The sequence below is a fragment of the Ixodes scapularis genome, unplaced genomic scaffold, assembly GCF_016920785.2.
Source record: "Ixodes scapularis isolate PalLabHiFi unplaced genomic scaffold, ASM1692078v2 PGA_scaffold0__279_contigs__length_252992795, whole genome shotgun sequence".
NCBI lineage: Eukaryota > Metazoa > Arthropoda > Arachnida > Ixodida > Ixodidae > Ixodes > Ixodes scapularis.
The window spans coordinates 105,768,630-105,784,140 of NW_024609835.1; the positions used below are offsets into that span (position 1 = coordinate 105,768,630).

The 15,511-nt window shown below is 47.7% G+C and overlaps 1 protein-coding gene across 1 annotated transcript in view; it reads right to left on the reverse strand.

Annotated features, from left to right (window-relative positions):
• LOC121045908 (fibropellin-1-like) overlaps nucleotides 1–15,511 on the reverse strand; it is a 68,160-nt gene that overhangs the window by 20,048 nt on the left and 32,601 nt on the right. The window contains exons 2-3 of the mRNA XM_042289355.1: nucleotides 6,359–6,529; nucleotides 5,315–5,431 (exon numbers count right to left, since the gene is read on the reverse strand). Coding sequence (XP_042145289.1) covers nucleotides 5,315–5,431; nucleotides 6,359–6,529 — 288 coding nt within the window. The remainder of the gene's footprint in view (nucleotides 1–5,314; nucleotides 5,432–6,358; nucleotides 6,530–15,511) is intronic.

Genomic DNA, 15,511 nt, shown 5'->3' on the forward strand with positions numbered 1-15,511 from the left:
CCTGCTGACGTTGTGAAGGACGGTGATGAACTACCCCCTTAGCTAACACCTCCCTGGCATTTCCTCCCCTGAGCTTCGCTACCATCAACGTCAGAGGACTGTGTTCGCGTGCACGTCAGTCCCAACTATATAGGGTCCTCTCAAAAGAACAGATTGACTTTGTTGCCGTCCAGGAGACAAAGATATCGTCCGACGAGGACACAGCTCGTGCATTGGACCCTTTCCTCTCAAGTTATGAGGTATGTGTGAGCCACGCGGATGGCTTGTCGGGAGGGTGCCTTTTATTCTTAAAGAAGAGACTAGAATACTCGTCATTTTCACATGCTGTGGATGATAAGGGCAGGTTCATATGCTGTGATCTTTTCTTAAATGGTGTCTCCTGGCGTTTAATTTGCATTTATGCCTACAATGATGTTCGACAAAGACGTTTGTTTTTTGAAAATCTCGCCCCTTTTCTTGACACCGACAGGCAAGTTGTTCTGTTTGGTGATTTCAATTGTGTCTGTAATATCAGTGATAGATCAGTGCCTCCTACAAGACCTGACAGCAGTGCTGACATACTAAACAACCTCACATACAACTTCCACCTATTTGATGTCGGTGCTTCTCAGGTTACTGCTAGTCGATTCACTCACATTGATGCTTCATGTAACGCGAGGCTTGACAGAGTTTCAAGCCAACTTTTTTCGCATGTTGCTACTTATGAAGTAAAACCCATGTCCTTTTCTGATCATTGCCTTGTAAAGGTTCGTATTGGGGCAGACGTACGTAATAAGTCACGTCCAAAATGGGAATTATGGAAATTGAACACAAGGCTTCTTGGCAGTGATGATTTTCAAAAACGTGTTCGTGAATGTTTTAACAATATGTCAACGAATGAAAAATTCGGCATTTTCGCCCAATGGGACTCATTTAAACAAGAGGTCAAAAATGAAGCGATTGAATTTGCTTGTATTGCGTCTTTTCACGCAAAGAAAGACGAAGCTGCCCTTTTGCGAAACCTAAATAGCCTTCACGAATCGGAATGTGAAAAATCTGGTGAGTTTCAGAAAGAAATCATTCTTATTAAAATCAGCTGCAGCGCTATGAGCAAAATCGCTATAATGGTGCACTGGTACGTTCTAGGTGTAAGCGTTTCTTGTCATCTGAGACACCCTCGGGGCGTGCCATTGATGATAAAAGACGCCATGGGCTTTCCAAAAAAATCAAACTTTTGGACTGCAACGGAACCCTCTCAACCAACGATATTGATATAATGCGCACATTCGAATCCCACTACAAAAACCTATTCCAGAAAACGCCATCTTCCAACAGTCAAATGACAGACACTTTAGTTTCCATGTTGCCTAAAGTAAGTGAGATTCAACGCGAACTACTTAGTGGACCAGTAACGCTGGAGGACATTCGGAGTGCGATAGATGAGTTGCCTAACTCTAAAACGCCAGGACCGGATGGACTCCCAGCTGAGTTTTACAAGGATCATAAGGAACTACTGTGCCCTTTCTTACACAAAGTATTTCTTGAAGCTTACGATAGTGAACGCTTACCACCATCTTTTTATAGCAGCCATACAGTATTAATCCCCAAAAGTAAGGATGCAGATAAACTTATACACGTAGAAGGATATCGCCCTATTACTCTCTGCAATGTGGACTATAAGATATTCGCTAAGATTCTGACAAAACGGCTTCAGTTTGTCGCTTCTAGTGTTGTTGGCGACCATCAGACATGTGGAATTAAGGGGCGAAGCATACAGACCAATATACACGTCGCACGTTCGGTCATAGAGAGCTGTACTCGGCATAACAACCAGGTCGCCATAGTCCAAGTAGACTTGGCGAAAGCCTTCGACCGCGTATTTCACAACTTCCTTTTCGCCATTCTTAGACACATAAACCCGGGACCAACGTTGTTAAAAGGAATCGACCTATGCTACCGAAGCTGTGCTACCCGTCTCATTGTTAATGGTTCACTCTCGACTCCTATAAATTTAGAATCGTCTGTTAAACAAGGGTGTCCCTTATCCCCTCTTTTGTTTGCTCTAACTTGGAACCTCTTTGCTTGAGTGTACTTTCCAACCCTACAGTGGACGGTTATCATTTTTATTCCGCGGAAGTAAAAGTGTTAGCCTACGCTGACGATATAGCGTTTTTCTGTGCTGATAAGAAAAGTGTTGATAATGTCTTTACCTTAACCCAGACATTTTGTGAAGCATCGGGAGCGTTGGTAAATAACTCAGTCAGAATGCGTTGGCTTCTGGTGCGGCCAGTGGGCCACAACACCTTCGAAGTATGCTGGTATTTCGTGGAGCTGTGGAGCTCCTCAGTATTTAGGAGTACCGTTGAACTGCATTCGAAACAGTGGCCATTACTGGTCTGAGCGTGCGGCAAAGATCAAACGTCAAGCCAATATAATGAAATCAAATTGGTGGTCAATCTTTGGACGCGCAAAAGCATGTAACATTTTTCTTGTAGCGAAACTCTGGTACGTGCTCCAGGTGATTTGCTGTGCGAGAGGCCAATTTAAATAAAAATTCCATAGAGTTTTCGCGACTTTTCTTTGGGATTTCACTTGGGAACCCATGCAACGAGACAACCTTTTTCGCTCCATTGACACAGGGGGACTTGGGCTGATTCACCTATTTTTAGAACAGGTGGTTGTTCGTTTTATGTTCTTCCGAACTGTATCCCATCAATTCCTGCGCACTTACGTGCAGACAGAACTTTCAGAAGCTTTACCATACTTGGTAGTCTCATCTGTGCCTGTAGGCGATTGAATTTTTGAAAACCCGGTTTTCTCTGGAGTATTTATTTAAAGTTCCCAGAAAAACAATTTATGCTGATCTGATAGACGTTGTTTTTCCTGTACCTTTGTATCGAAGCGTATTTGGTAACGGTTCGGAACAAGATGTTTTTAAACGTGTGAAGAAAATGCGAGTGTCACCTTCTGCAAAAACCTTTTTTTTTAAACTTCACACTTCCACGCTACCTGTTAAGCCTTGGCTTCAAGAAAAAGGCATTTTCGTTCCGTGGTCAGTGAACTGCCGCCTTTGTAACCAACCGGAGACTGTAGAGCATTGTTTTATTTTCTGTACTGATGCTTACTTCTTCTGGGATGTGCTACAAAGAACTGTAAAAAAAAGATTTAAATATAAGTGCCTACACAATCCGTTTTCTACCTTTAAACCCGAATGACAGCTTCCCTTATGATCAGTTTACACTGATGGGTTTGCATAGTCTCTGGAAAACGAGAATGATTGACAGAAATGCTGATGCTCCCCGGACAACAAAATCGAATTTTATAGAAACTGTATCACATGTACGAAATGTATTTGACCATCTCGGTGAACGCCCAGACTGGTATGCTCTCTTAAATCGATGCATTCATCTTCCGGATTTTTAGACGTATTATTCAATACAGAATACTTTGTTGAGTTGTGAAACCGCACTCGAACCTATGAGGGGAACTAAACCCCCACAATGGTGTGACTTTAGATCAACGAAATTTATGTCGACGCCTGTACATGACACCTAACACCAACCTTGGTGTACCGTGATTTCAAGTGCCTTGTGTTTTCTGACCAAATCCCATGTAATAAAAAAAAAGAAAAAAAAGGATCGGTGGCTGAGTGGGTTAAAGCGCACGCCCAGCTCGACGCGCGTGGAGCGAAAGCTCGCGCTGCAGAACCCAGGGATCCTGGGTTCGAGCCCCACCCCTGCCCGTTTCGATCTGGATGAGCATCGTACCGGCGTGTGGTCGTGTATCACTACTGCGTGGTGCACGATAAAGACTCCAGGCTAGCGGTTGTACTGCACTGGCTAAATTGCTCATCTACAGCATGTGACTCGTCGCAACTTTGATGGCTGACCAACTACACGCTGTATAAATATCTCCATAACTCAATTTTTTTTTTTTTTTTGCACGTCGCCAATACTCGCAAAGTATGGCAGTTCGATGACGGAGCCATATAGCGCCCTGTCGAAGATTTGGAGCGCGAGGATCTGGCAGCACAGAGCGTTTTTCAGGGAAGCTGGTTGTGAGCGCACAGCTTTTGCAGCGGCGAGGACGCACGAGGAACGCGAGGAGCACGATCGGACAGTCCATCACTCGGGAAAAGTGTTTCGGCGTCTCGCCGCAGCGGGGCGCCCGTTACATGACTCTCTTCTCATCCGTTGTCTGCCGCCCTACCTTTTCACTTTCGGCGACCGCGTCTCATGGCGATCTGCAGGTTTTGTCAGTATAGAGGAGGCTATGTCTGTTCATATGCACTTTAGGGGACATAACATTATGGTTCGGTTATTGTCGTCATTGCAGCGATTGGACACGGGCCACTACCCAAATCCTTGTCGAGTTATCGATTATCACGAGCCCAAATCGAGTGCTTACACAATGCGTGGGTCCAATCTATGAGCCGCATTCAAATATTGTCACTGGGACATACAGCGATCCTCCAGTTACGTCATCAAGTTTTGCGAAGGAAATATTTAATGAAAATGATCGCCTTTGTACTTGAAATTTCGCCGCAAGTATCCATGCGGGTATCCTTGAGTCCCACTACTCTCCAAAAAATGCTTGCGCGTCTACTTGCCCGCAAAACACTGGGAAAGCTAATCTCTCCGATCTACCAAATCAGCTCAGCGAATGATGGTCCTGAACATGCGTTTAGACCTCACAATTAAGTCTGCGCGGTGGCATTGCACAATGCAAGCATGGCGTTTTGCATTGCGTACTGCCACCGCGCAGACTTTATTTTTAGGTCGAAACGGACGTTCCGCGTCATCATTCGCTGAGCTGATTTCGAAAATCGTAGAGATTGGCTCTTCCTGTGTTTCGCGGGTAAGTAGAGGCTCAGGCATTGAGTGTAGTGCCAGAGCTCATGTAAAGTGAAAAAAATTCCGATTGAATATCGGTGCACCGCCCCTCTAAGGTCAGATGCAGCCGACGCTACGACCTAATGAGACCAGTCAGAAAGTGTCAAAAGCACACCATCATGGTGTTCGTCATGTTTTTGTACGTGTTCTATCTTCGCTGAACTAATCTTAAACGTAAAAGACCTAGGCATGGGCGTCCGGAGGAGGGTGCGAGGAAAACACACGCTGCTTCCCCGCCCCCTGCTGAAGAAGTTGCTGAAGAAGGCATGCGCTCAGCAGCACGACCACCACAATGGCAGCTGATGTGACGTCAGTGCAAGTCAGGTATATGTCTACGCAAGCAGTTGACTGTAGTGCAAAAGCGCACGTGAACAAATACACGAGGCTGATTAGTTTTCTCTGCCCTAAAACAGAAGCAGCCGGCAATGTCAAGGTTCGTATACCTGTTTCGCAGAGACGTCCAGCGAAGCCGATCTTGCAGTAGCAGAGATCGCTCATGTCAGCACGGGTCACGCACGTGCCGCCATTGAGGCAGGGGCCTTCCTCGCACGTCACCACGCCTGCACACAGCCAGGGCGACACAGCTCGACATCAGCGTGTGCGGGCCCCGTTGGCCGACGCAGTTTGGGGGCAAAACGGAACAGTTTTCGAATCATTCGACAAACGCAGCCCAACAGCGACAAATCCCCAGATTCCACGCGCGAGGCACGTGACGAATTGTGGGAACGTCCTGTTGCTTCGCTACCGCAACCTCTACCGCAGGCTGGAAAGAGTCAAGACGCCAAGAGAGCGGGAGAGAGAGAGAGAGAGAGAGACAAAGAGAGAGAAAGGGGGCAGTGCAGTTGCTTGCTTGCGTACTGGAGTGAATAGATTGTTCCTCAATGGTGCCTCATTGGTGGATCAATGGTGCCTCAAACAAAGGTGCCTGAGTGGTGCTTCGATGGTGCCGCCTGAGTGTTGCAGTCGCAGAGAACAACATTGAGGCACTCTATGCAAAATGTCTAGCTTTACGAACAGGTCGTGCCCACAGTCATTGTCGCGAACGTCTGTGGCCTTTGTGTGTCACTTCGTACTGGTTCAATAAAACACGACAAAACAATTGGAGAAGCATTTTTGGAGCAGTTATTGGGCAGCACGTGCGTTTGCCCCACCTTTGACGTAACTTATTTCTTTAAAATCAATTAGAGAGGCTTGCGAAGCAATTTTCAGAACAATCCTAATGGTTACCAGGTGGCATATATGATGCAATATACACCACAGGTTCTAGCCGACCAGGTCTAATAGACAATTCCTTAAAATTCATGCTTAATGTCCCTGCAAAGCATATAGGTTTGCTGTGCTTGTAATAAAAATAAGGTTCTCATTTAGATTTTGCAACCTAGAGGCTTACCGCGGTCGCATTGTAACTGACATTTCGGTTATCTGTTGACCGTCGGCAAACCAACGAGCATTCACTTGCGGCGTGTGCCTAAGTTCGCGGAACTCACGGACACAGAGGTGAGCCTCTAGTTGAAAGCCCGGCTGGCAGAGGCACTGGAAGGAACCGTACAGGTTGACGCACACGCTGAACCGACCGCAGGGCCGTGCAAGGCACTCGTCCACGTCGTCCAGGCAGCTGGGACCCATGAAGGACGCAGGACAAGCACATTCTGTTGTACCTGCACGTGGGCACGGGTAGAGCGAGTCGATGACAGTCAGAAGCCTTTAAAGGTGCGTCAGCCATCATCCCAAAATGTTTGATGGTCCATCAGACATCGTGAAAAAAGTCTGACGGACCACCAAGACAGTCGAATGAACTTTGATGTCCTTATCAGAGTCCGAGAGCCCATCAAAAAAATATAAGCAATGACAACAAAAAAATGAACGACGTTTACAACACCCTGTAACGCCTAATTGGAGCGCAGCTCTTGAGGAGGAGGAGGAGGGAAGGGTACTGAGGGGAGGGTATACCCCTCCTCCCTTCTCATCCTCCCTCATCCTCCTCCTCCCCTCCTCTTCCTCCTCCCCGTCCTTTCCTCCTCCCATCCTCCTTCACCTCCTCCTCCCATTATTCCTCGAGCTGCTCCCTCCTCTCCTCCTCCTTCTCATCCCTCCTGCTCCCCTCTTCCTTCCTTCTCCCCTCCTGCTGCCCCTCCTCCCCCTCCCCTCCCTTCGTCCTCCTCCCCTCCTCCTCCCCGCGTGTTGCATCATGGTAAATGTCCCATAATGTACCGCGCGAGGCCCTCGTGACGTCACACGTAACGTCACGAGTGACGTCACGATGGTCCCGCGCGGTGCATTATGGGACTTCTCCCATAATGCACCGCGCGGTTACGTCGACGGCGAAGGCGACGCTATGAGCTCGCGCTTCTAGCCTTGTCTGCGGTACAACATAAGGTGAAACGGAGTATAGTGACGTCATCCGTGACGATGACGATGCGGATTCCGATGACGCCATCACTGACGTCATCCGTGACGATGCTGATGCCGATGACGTCATCAGTGACGTCACTGATTGCTTCATCAGGGACGATGACCATGCGGATGCCGATGACGTCATCAGTGACGTCCCGCGTCCCATAATGCACCGCGCGGTTACGCCGACGGCGACGGCGACGCCGCTCAAACCGAAAACGGACGCCTAAGAGCTGCGCTCTAAAATGAAGGTCGTTTACAACTCCCTGTAACACCGAATTAGAGCACAGCTCTTGAGGTGGAGGAGAGAAGGGTACTGAGGTCAAGGTATGCCCTCCTCCCTCCTCCTCACGTGCTCATCCTGTCTGCTACTCCTCTCTCCGAGCGGCGTCGCCGTCGCCTCACGAGGGTCACGTGGCCTCACGGGAGTCATGTGACGTCACCGGGGTCACGTGACCCCTATCAGGTCACGTGACGATGACGATTACGTCATCAGTGACGTCACCAGTGACGTCCCTGATGACGTCATCATCACCAGTGACATCACCACTAATGTCATCAGTGACGATGACGATGACGATGTGAATGCCGGTGATGTCATTAGTGACGTCGCTGATGACCTCATCAATGACGATGCCGACGCCGATGACGTCATCAGTGGCGTCACTGACGACGTCATCAGTGACGACGACGATGCAGATGTCGATGACCTCATTAGTGACGTCACGCGTCCCAAAATGCACCGCGCGGTTACGCCAACACTGACGCCGACGGCGACGCCGCTCAAGCCGGAAACAAGCGCCTAAGAGCTGCGCTCTAAAAAGTGAAAGCCGTTTACAATTCCCTGCAGCGCCGAGTTAGAGCGCAGCTCTTGAGGAGGAATAGGGAAGAGTATTGACGGGGGGTCATGTGACCTCGGAGAGGGGGGTCACGTGACCTCGGGGGGAACGTGACCCCCCTCCCTCCCCAAGGTCACCGAAGGTACCCGAAGTCCTCCTGAGGGCTTCCCGAAGAAACCCGAGGTTCTCCCGAGGTTTTCCCGAAGGAACCCGAGGTCCTGCCGAGGTCCTCCCGAAGGAAACCGAGGTCCTGCGAAGGAGACCGAGGTCCTCCCGATGAAAACCGAGGTCCTCCCGAAGGAAACCGAGGTCCTCCCAAGGTCCTCAGGGAGGGGGGGGGGGGGGGGGAGGTCACGGTTACCCCGACGCCGCTCAAGCCGGAAACGGGCGCCTAAGGGCTGTGCTCTAAAATGATTTAAATCGAGGTTTTAAGCATAATTTAAATCATGATATGAAATACACCAATTTTACTGTGGTGATTAAATTAATAATTTTTTTTAAATTAAATCCCCAAAATATTTTTATTTACCGTTTGTTTGTGACTAGATGCTTTTTATTCGCATTTATTTTGTATTTAATTTTAAAAAAATAATAAAGCCAGAAAACATATATTAGGCTGAACACGACCTAATTACGGTATTATTCCGAATAAATCGGAGAAGTCAGCCTTGTTTTAGAGCGCACTCTTAGGCGCCCGCTTCCGGCTTGAGTGGCGTCGCCGTCGCCGTCGGCGAAGAACGCGTTGCATTATGGGACATTGCCCATAATGACGTCACACGTGGCGTTTGACGTCACGAGGATTACCTTCGTGAGGGAAACGAGGGTTGCCCTCACGAGGGCCACAATTAAGGGTTACCCCCACGAGGGTAACCCTCGCGAGGGTCACCATGGTTGCCCTCATGAGGGTCACGAGGGTTACCCTCGTGAGGGTTACGAGAATTACCTTGACGAGGGTTACGGGGGCTACCCTCACGGGAGTCACGAGGGTTACCCTCACGAGGGTTACGATGGCTACCCTTACGGGGGTCACCCTCACGAGGATCACGAGGGTTGCCCTCACGAGGGTATCGAGGTTTATCCTCACGAGGGCCACAAGGGTTACCCTCACGATGGTCACGAGGATTACCTTCACTAGGGCCGCGAGGGTTGCCCTCACGAGGGCAACAAGGGTTACCCTCATGAGGGTCACGAGGGTTATCTCCTTGTGTCCACGAGGGCCACGAAAGTTGCTCTCAGGAGGGCCACAAGGGTTACCTTCACGAGGGTCACGCGGGTTACCCTCACGAGGCCCAAAGGGTTACCCTCACGAGGGTTACAAGTGTTACCCTCAGGAGGGTCACAAAGGGTTATCCTCACGAGGGTTAACATCTTCACGTCACACGTGACGATGTTAACCCTCGTGAGGTCATGAAGTCATTATAGAAAACACTGACTATGACGTCACGTGTGACGTCACGTGACGTCGCACGCATCTAGTATGCCAATACCCCCGCTCAATTTAGCGGGAAAATTTTTCCGGTAAATTTGGCGGAAAAATTTTGCCGCTAAATTTGCCCTTGTGACGTCACGTGTGACGTCGCATATGACGCAACGTGTGACGTCACGAAGGTAAAACTTTCCCGCTATACACGAACTCAACTCCCCTACGTCACGCCGCGGTGGTGGCGCGTCGGGCGCACTTCCGGTCTGGGGTGGTGGGCAGAAGCCGCGGTGCGAAACAGGCATTCCTGTGTTCTTTTGGGAGAAACCAGGCAAAAAACCTGCCTTCTCGTCAAAATGCTGCGACGGGGCTGTACCAGGAGAGTCTGGAAAGGTTTGAAGATCAGCTTTCATGTGTTTCTGCCCTTCCGTTCGTCCGCGAACGTGGATAGTAGCCGTGACAAGTGCAAACTAGACGCTGTCGAACTTAGATTGCTTGTGCGGGCAACACTTTGTACTCGACAGATGTAGTTGTTGTGTTCCAACATGAACGAGAGTAAACCGCCAAGTTTTCAGGACCACCCGCGGGTTCAGTGAGTCTTCAAATTCGCACGGCCGCCTGATCGTTCCAACTTTCGTCTGCTCTTTCGAACTTGTCTGTTTTTTGTCGTCTGCTCATTCAAACAAAAGCGACCCGTTGACCAAACTTTGACCCGGTGATTGCAATAAGAAGTAATTTCAGGCCTCAAAAGACTCAAGTTGGCTCGGTGAAAACAGTAGATACAAGATGTTGATCATTGGTACCAGTGGCCATCACCGACTTGTTACGCTTGGCGTGTTCCAGCTTCCGATTTTCAGTACCGACGTCGATCATCGCCGCTACCTTCTACACTTTTGCAGCACGAACGACGTTGCGACCGAAAATAGCTAGAAAAATCTCATCATGGTTTTGGCGTCCATTCTGCGGCGTTCATGCGAATGAATCGCCGCACGTCAAATTATTTACGCGAAGTTTAGCGGCGTAACGAACCTTGATTATTTCGCTCAGGCGATTAAAGTGGTAAGACATTGCTATGAGGACGTAGAATCGACAATTCAAACGCGAAAAAGAGTATGCAGACACACACAGACGCCGACAACGTGAAATTCCAATGGTTTGTTGATGCGGGACGCTGTGCTTCTTGCCCGTACTCCATTGCGCATCCGTTCGAACTGTCGTCTGCTTTTTCAAACTTGTCTGCTTTTTGTCGTCAGCTCGTTCAAACGACAGCGGCCCGTAAACCAAACGTTGACCGGGTAATTGCGATAAGAAGTAAGTGCAGGCCTCAAAACACCTTTGAGGTTGGTTGGGGTAAGTAGGATAAGTGTAAACAGTAGATACAAGATGTTGATTATTGCTACCAATGGCCGTCACCGACGTGTAATGCCCTGTTCTACTTGCGGTTTTCAGTATCGACGTCCACCATCTCAGCTACGGTCCACGCTTTTGCAGCCAGAGCGACGTCGCGACCGAAAATAGCGAGATGAATCTCATCGTGGGAGTCAGGCTTTAGCGCCCATTCCGCGGCGTCCACGTGAAATGAATCGCCGCACGTCACATTATTCACGCAAAGTTTTGCGGTGTAACGAGCCTCGTTAATTTTGCTGAAGCCGCTCAAGTAGTCAGGCATTGTTAGGAGGACGTAGAATAAACAATTCCAACGCGAAAAAGAGCACAGGGACTCACACCGGTGCCGACAACAACGCAATTCAATGGTTTGTTCATGGGAGACGGCGAGCGTCTTGCCCACCGTCCACCGCGCATGCGCGGCGCCGGTGGCATCCGCTAGGGGTGCTCCGGTTTGTTTGTAAACATAAGTTGGTGTATATTTAGCAGGAAAGGAAGAGGGGTATACCCTCCCCTCCGTACCCTCCCCTCCTCCTCTTTAGGAGCTGCGCTCTAATTTGGCGTTAAAGAAAATCGTAAACGTCTTTATTTTTTTTTTTTTACCTTTCACTTCATTCATTCAACTCCGTTGTATTTTATGCAAGCAACTTAAAATGTGAAGGAAGGAAACAAACACAAAAAGTACGCGCGCATGCACAAGCACACAGATCGGCAGGGTGAAAGAAAGGAAGACCGAAAAAAAGAAAGAAAGAAAGAAAGAAATGGGCAGATAAACAGTCAGAGAGGGACAGATCGAGTTTTAAATCTAAGGTTGATCTCGCATCGCCCAGTAGAATTGTTGTGTTTTATATAAGTTTGCTGCTTCTCTTTTCCGACTGTACACCACCATCTTGCACTTGAAATCATATAACGCTAATTTATATCAGATAAATTTCATTGAAAATAGAACAGAAAAAAAACTTTAACCATCTGAAATTTAAAAACCCAACATTTCAAGTCCTGCTGGGCCTCTTGACCACGGGTGACTGTTTTCTTGCCGTCGTCTTCCAAAGTGTTGTATTTTAAGAATTTCTAAACAGGTATATCTCTCAATCTCATTTAAATCAAAGAAATTAGGTTTATATCTGTTCATTTTTATTAATTTATGATGTTTCTCCACCTTGCTATGAAGTACGAGCCTGAGTGCACGACTCTAGAAAGTGCTTTAGTAGAGCGAGAAATTATGCACTGAGCCGAACCACGTAACATTTCCGTATTCTTGTTAACATTGCACACAATTTCTGACATGAATAACATATAATTATTTAGAAGAAATCCACAAACTGAAACCGATTTACGCACGAATAAATTTAGTTATACATAAAATGGGAGCGCAGTTCTCGCCGTCTAGGCGACTTGTCCGCCGGTGAAAGGATCCGCCTGGTCCAGGAATCGAACCCGGGACCTCCCCAAGGCTGGCGAAGCGCTCTAGTACCAACTGAGCTAAACACGAACAACCCGTCAGTAGAGCAGACGAATGTTAACAATCTCTACCAATTTTGATCGTAACTGCCACAAAGGGTGAGATCAGACGTTTAATGATCCGGTTACTATCAGTGAACGTCTGGGGATTTGTATAACTATCGGGGGATGTATATAAGCCACCGCTTTGCTTCGTTTTCTCCGAGGCGGCTTTGAAACAAAAATAATGTCGCATAATTCCGACATAGAGTACAGATTATTCATTTGCTCTGCGACAACGGAATAAAAGGCAAAACCACGAAAACGTTCTAGAACAGTCGGGGCTTTTTCTCTATCAATGTGAAGAAGTGGCGTCGCTACGAGTATTAAAGTATTTCACGACCAGACACATAAAATGATAATTATTACAACTGCATTTAATTTCCGTTTTTTTTTTCCTTATTCGCGCTAAACGTGTTATTATTATTTTCTGTTTCATATTTCGCCGGAAGTTCGACAACTAGAACCTGTTTCATCATAAATAAGAGCGCAATGAAAAACATCGAAACAAAAAAAAAAAATAAAAAAAAAAAAGAAACGCAAACAAACATTAAATACGGAATGCCAGAGCGTATTCACAGCACTTGGTTGACCCTATAGTTCCTCGATAATAGCTTTCTACATAGAAGTAGCGACATTATTTGAAGCAAAAATATTCCAAAAGCCGGGAATCATAATGATCAAAAAAACTGCTCCGACTTTACTCAACACGATTAACAATTTAATCAAACGTTTCGTCTCCCATGCAGGAAACATAGTCAGTTAAACCTACAAGCAGGAATGAGAGAAAAAACATTCAACAGTCCTATTTAAGCAAGTCCGCGTACACATCGGGGAGGGCGGCCGCGGTTCGAGTTGCAAGCTGATGAGTCACTTCGGATGAACCATGATTCCACGAACCTGCGTGGGACCCCACCTATTGTTCGCGCGCCAGAGTGGACGCATTCTCAAAGTCGAAACAGTGACCCGTATTCCAACAATGGTCTACGAGTTCCGTCTTCGCTCTTGTCGCATGCGTGGCCTTCGCCACGTCCCTTTTGTGTTCGTTTAAGCGAGTGCAGCGCTTCCGGCCTGTCTCCCCAATGTAGGATGCGTCACAGTCTAGACAATTCACTTTATACACAACACCGCACTGGGACTCTGGGGGGGGGGGGGGGGGGGGGGGGGGGTGTAATCTTTAGGTTTAGAAATGAGGTCACGTAGTTTACGATGGGGTTTGAAAGCAGTACGGTTATGTCAAAGGGGCGAGGGCCCATGCGAATAGACTCAGAAACACCCTCTCAAATAGGGTATTGTTACTTGCCCTGTACCTAAGTCGTCCATTATCCCTGACTTCTTCTTTGCCCCATCTGTTTGCGCGTGTTATCAATAAAACGTTTCGGATAATTCCGCTTCATCAACAGGTCAACAATAACAGCATCTTCAGAAGCGCGCGATTGAGGATTAGAAGAAATGCGTTCGGACCGATGTAGTAAGGTTTTTTACGACAGCCCCTTTTATGTTCGACAGAATGGTGCGAGTTAAAGTTTAAGAGGTTGCCTGTATCGCAAGCTTTGCGGGTACACTGTTGTATCTAAGCGACCGTTACTATGTCGGAACACATTAACATCCAGAAAAGGCAGCGCACCGTTCTGTTCAACTTCATGTGTGAATTGGATTGATGATTCAACATTGTTTAAAGCTAAATGAAAAGTCAGCAACATGGTCCTTGTTTAAAATTACAAAAGTGTCGTCCACATAACGTTTGTAAAAACCTATCGGGAGCATACCCTGTTCAAGGACAGTTTCCTCCACATACTCCAAAAACGCAGCAAAATTACAATATCATCCACCGTTAACGATGTTACCGTAACCGAAGGACTGAGCAAACCATTCAAAGGGAAGTACCAAACAAGCGAGGAGCTCCGTTCGTGAATATTCATTTCGAAGCACTATACTTGATAAACTGGGAAAATTAAACACATAAGAAGCTTTTTCAATAGGGTGACGAATTGTCATCATGACAAATTGCCCTATGACGAAGTGCCCTATGCTACGAATTGCCCTGCTACGAGTTGCCCTGCTACGAATTGTCTTTCGACGAACGGTCCTACAGCCGCCGTGATGGGAGGCTGTCGTCCCTACGTAGACGTGTTTCGGCTATCTCAACAGCCCGAGAGGTGGGGACATTCGTGAACAAGGACACAACATCAAATGAAACCATTATGTCGTCTTCGTCTAGGACGTGATCCCGAACCAGGCCCACGAATTCTTGGGAATTCCGTACTGTTAAACCATTTTTACCTGTGACCGGAGTGATGAGTTCGACCAGATATTTTGACAGATTGTACGTCGGAGACCCAATAAATGAAACAATAGGACGCAACGGGCACTCGGGTTTGTGAATTTTGGGGAGACCGTACAATTTAGGTGTAGACCCGTCAGAAGAAAAAAAGACGACGGTACATGGCATCGTCTAGGCGTTTCTTCTTTTTTAGATCGCGGAGGTGATCAACAAGGGATCTCTCAGATTTAGGAGTGGGGTCCAGCGCGGTAACGTCACAAAATGCGCTGTGTCGTCAAGAATTACCTGCATTTTTTCATAATAACTTTCTTTATCGAGGATAACAGTGCCTTTCCCCTTGTCAGCTGTAAGAATAATAATTGATTGATCCGATTTAAGATCCCGTAGTGCCGACTGCTCCACCTTGCTCAGATTCGATGGCGTTACTTTAGCATTATTAAGCATAGTCGATATGCGGCTGCGGGCCAGATTGATCCCGGTCGTATCCTGTAGGTGACGAAGTGCCTCCTCAATTTCAATTATAAAGTCTCTTTTGGGAACTACACGTGGGGCTAGAGCGAAATCAAGTCCTTTCGAAAGAAGACTTACATGACCGGCGGAGAGCTCTTTCGATGACAAGTTGTAGACCGCTGATGCCGGTGGTGTGGGGACCTTTGGAATTAGTTGGGACAGTTTCTTGTCATGGGTATCCGTGCATTTGACCCTTTCCATTTCTTCTGCTTGCTTCCGTGCACCGAACACGTGGTGCATGTCGTCAGGTTGGAGAGTCCGTCGCAGGAACTTCTCAGCTGTAACAAGCCGGTGTCGACAGTCGATG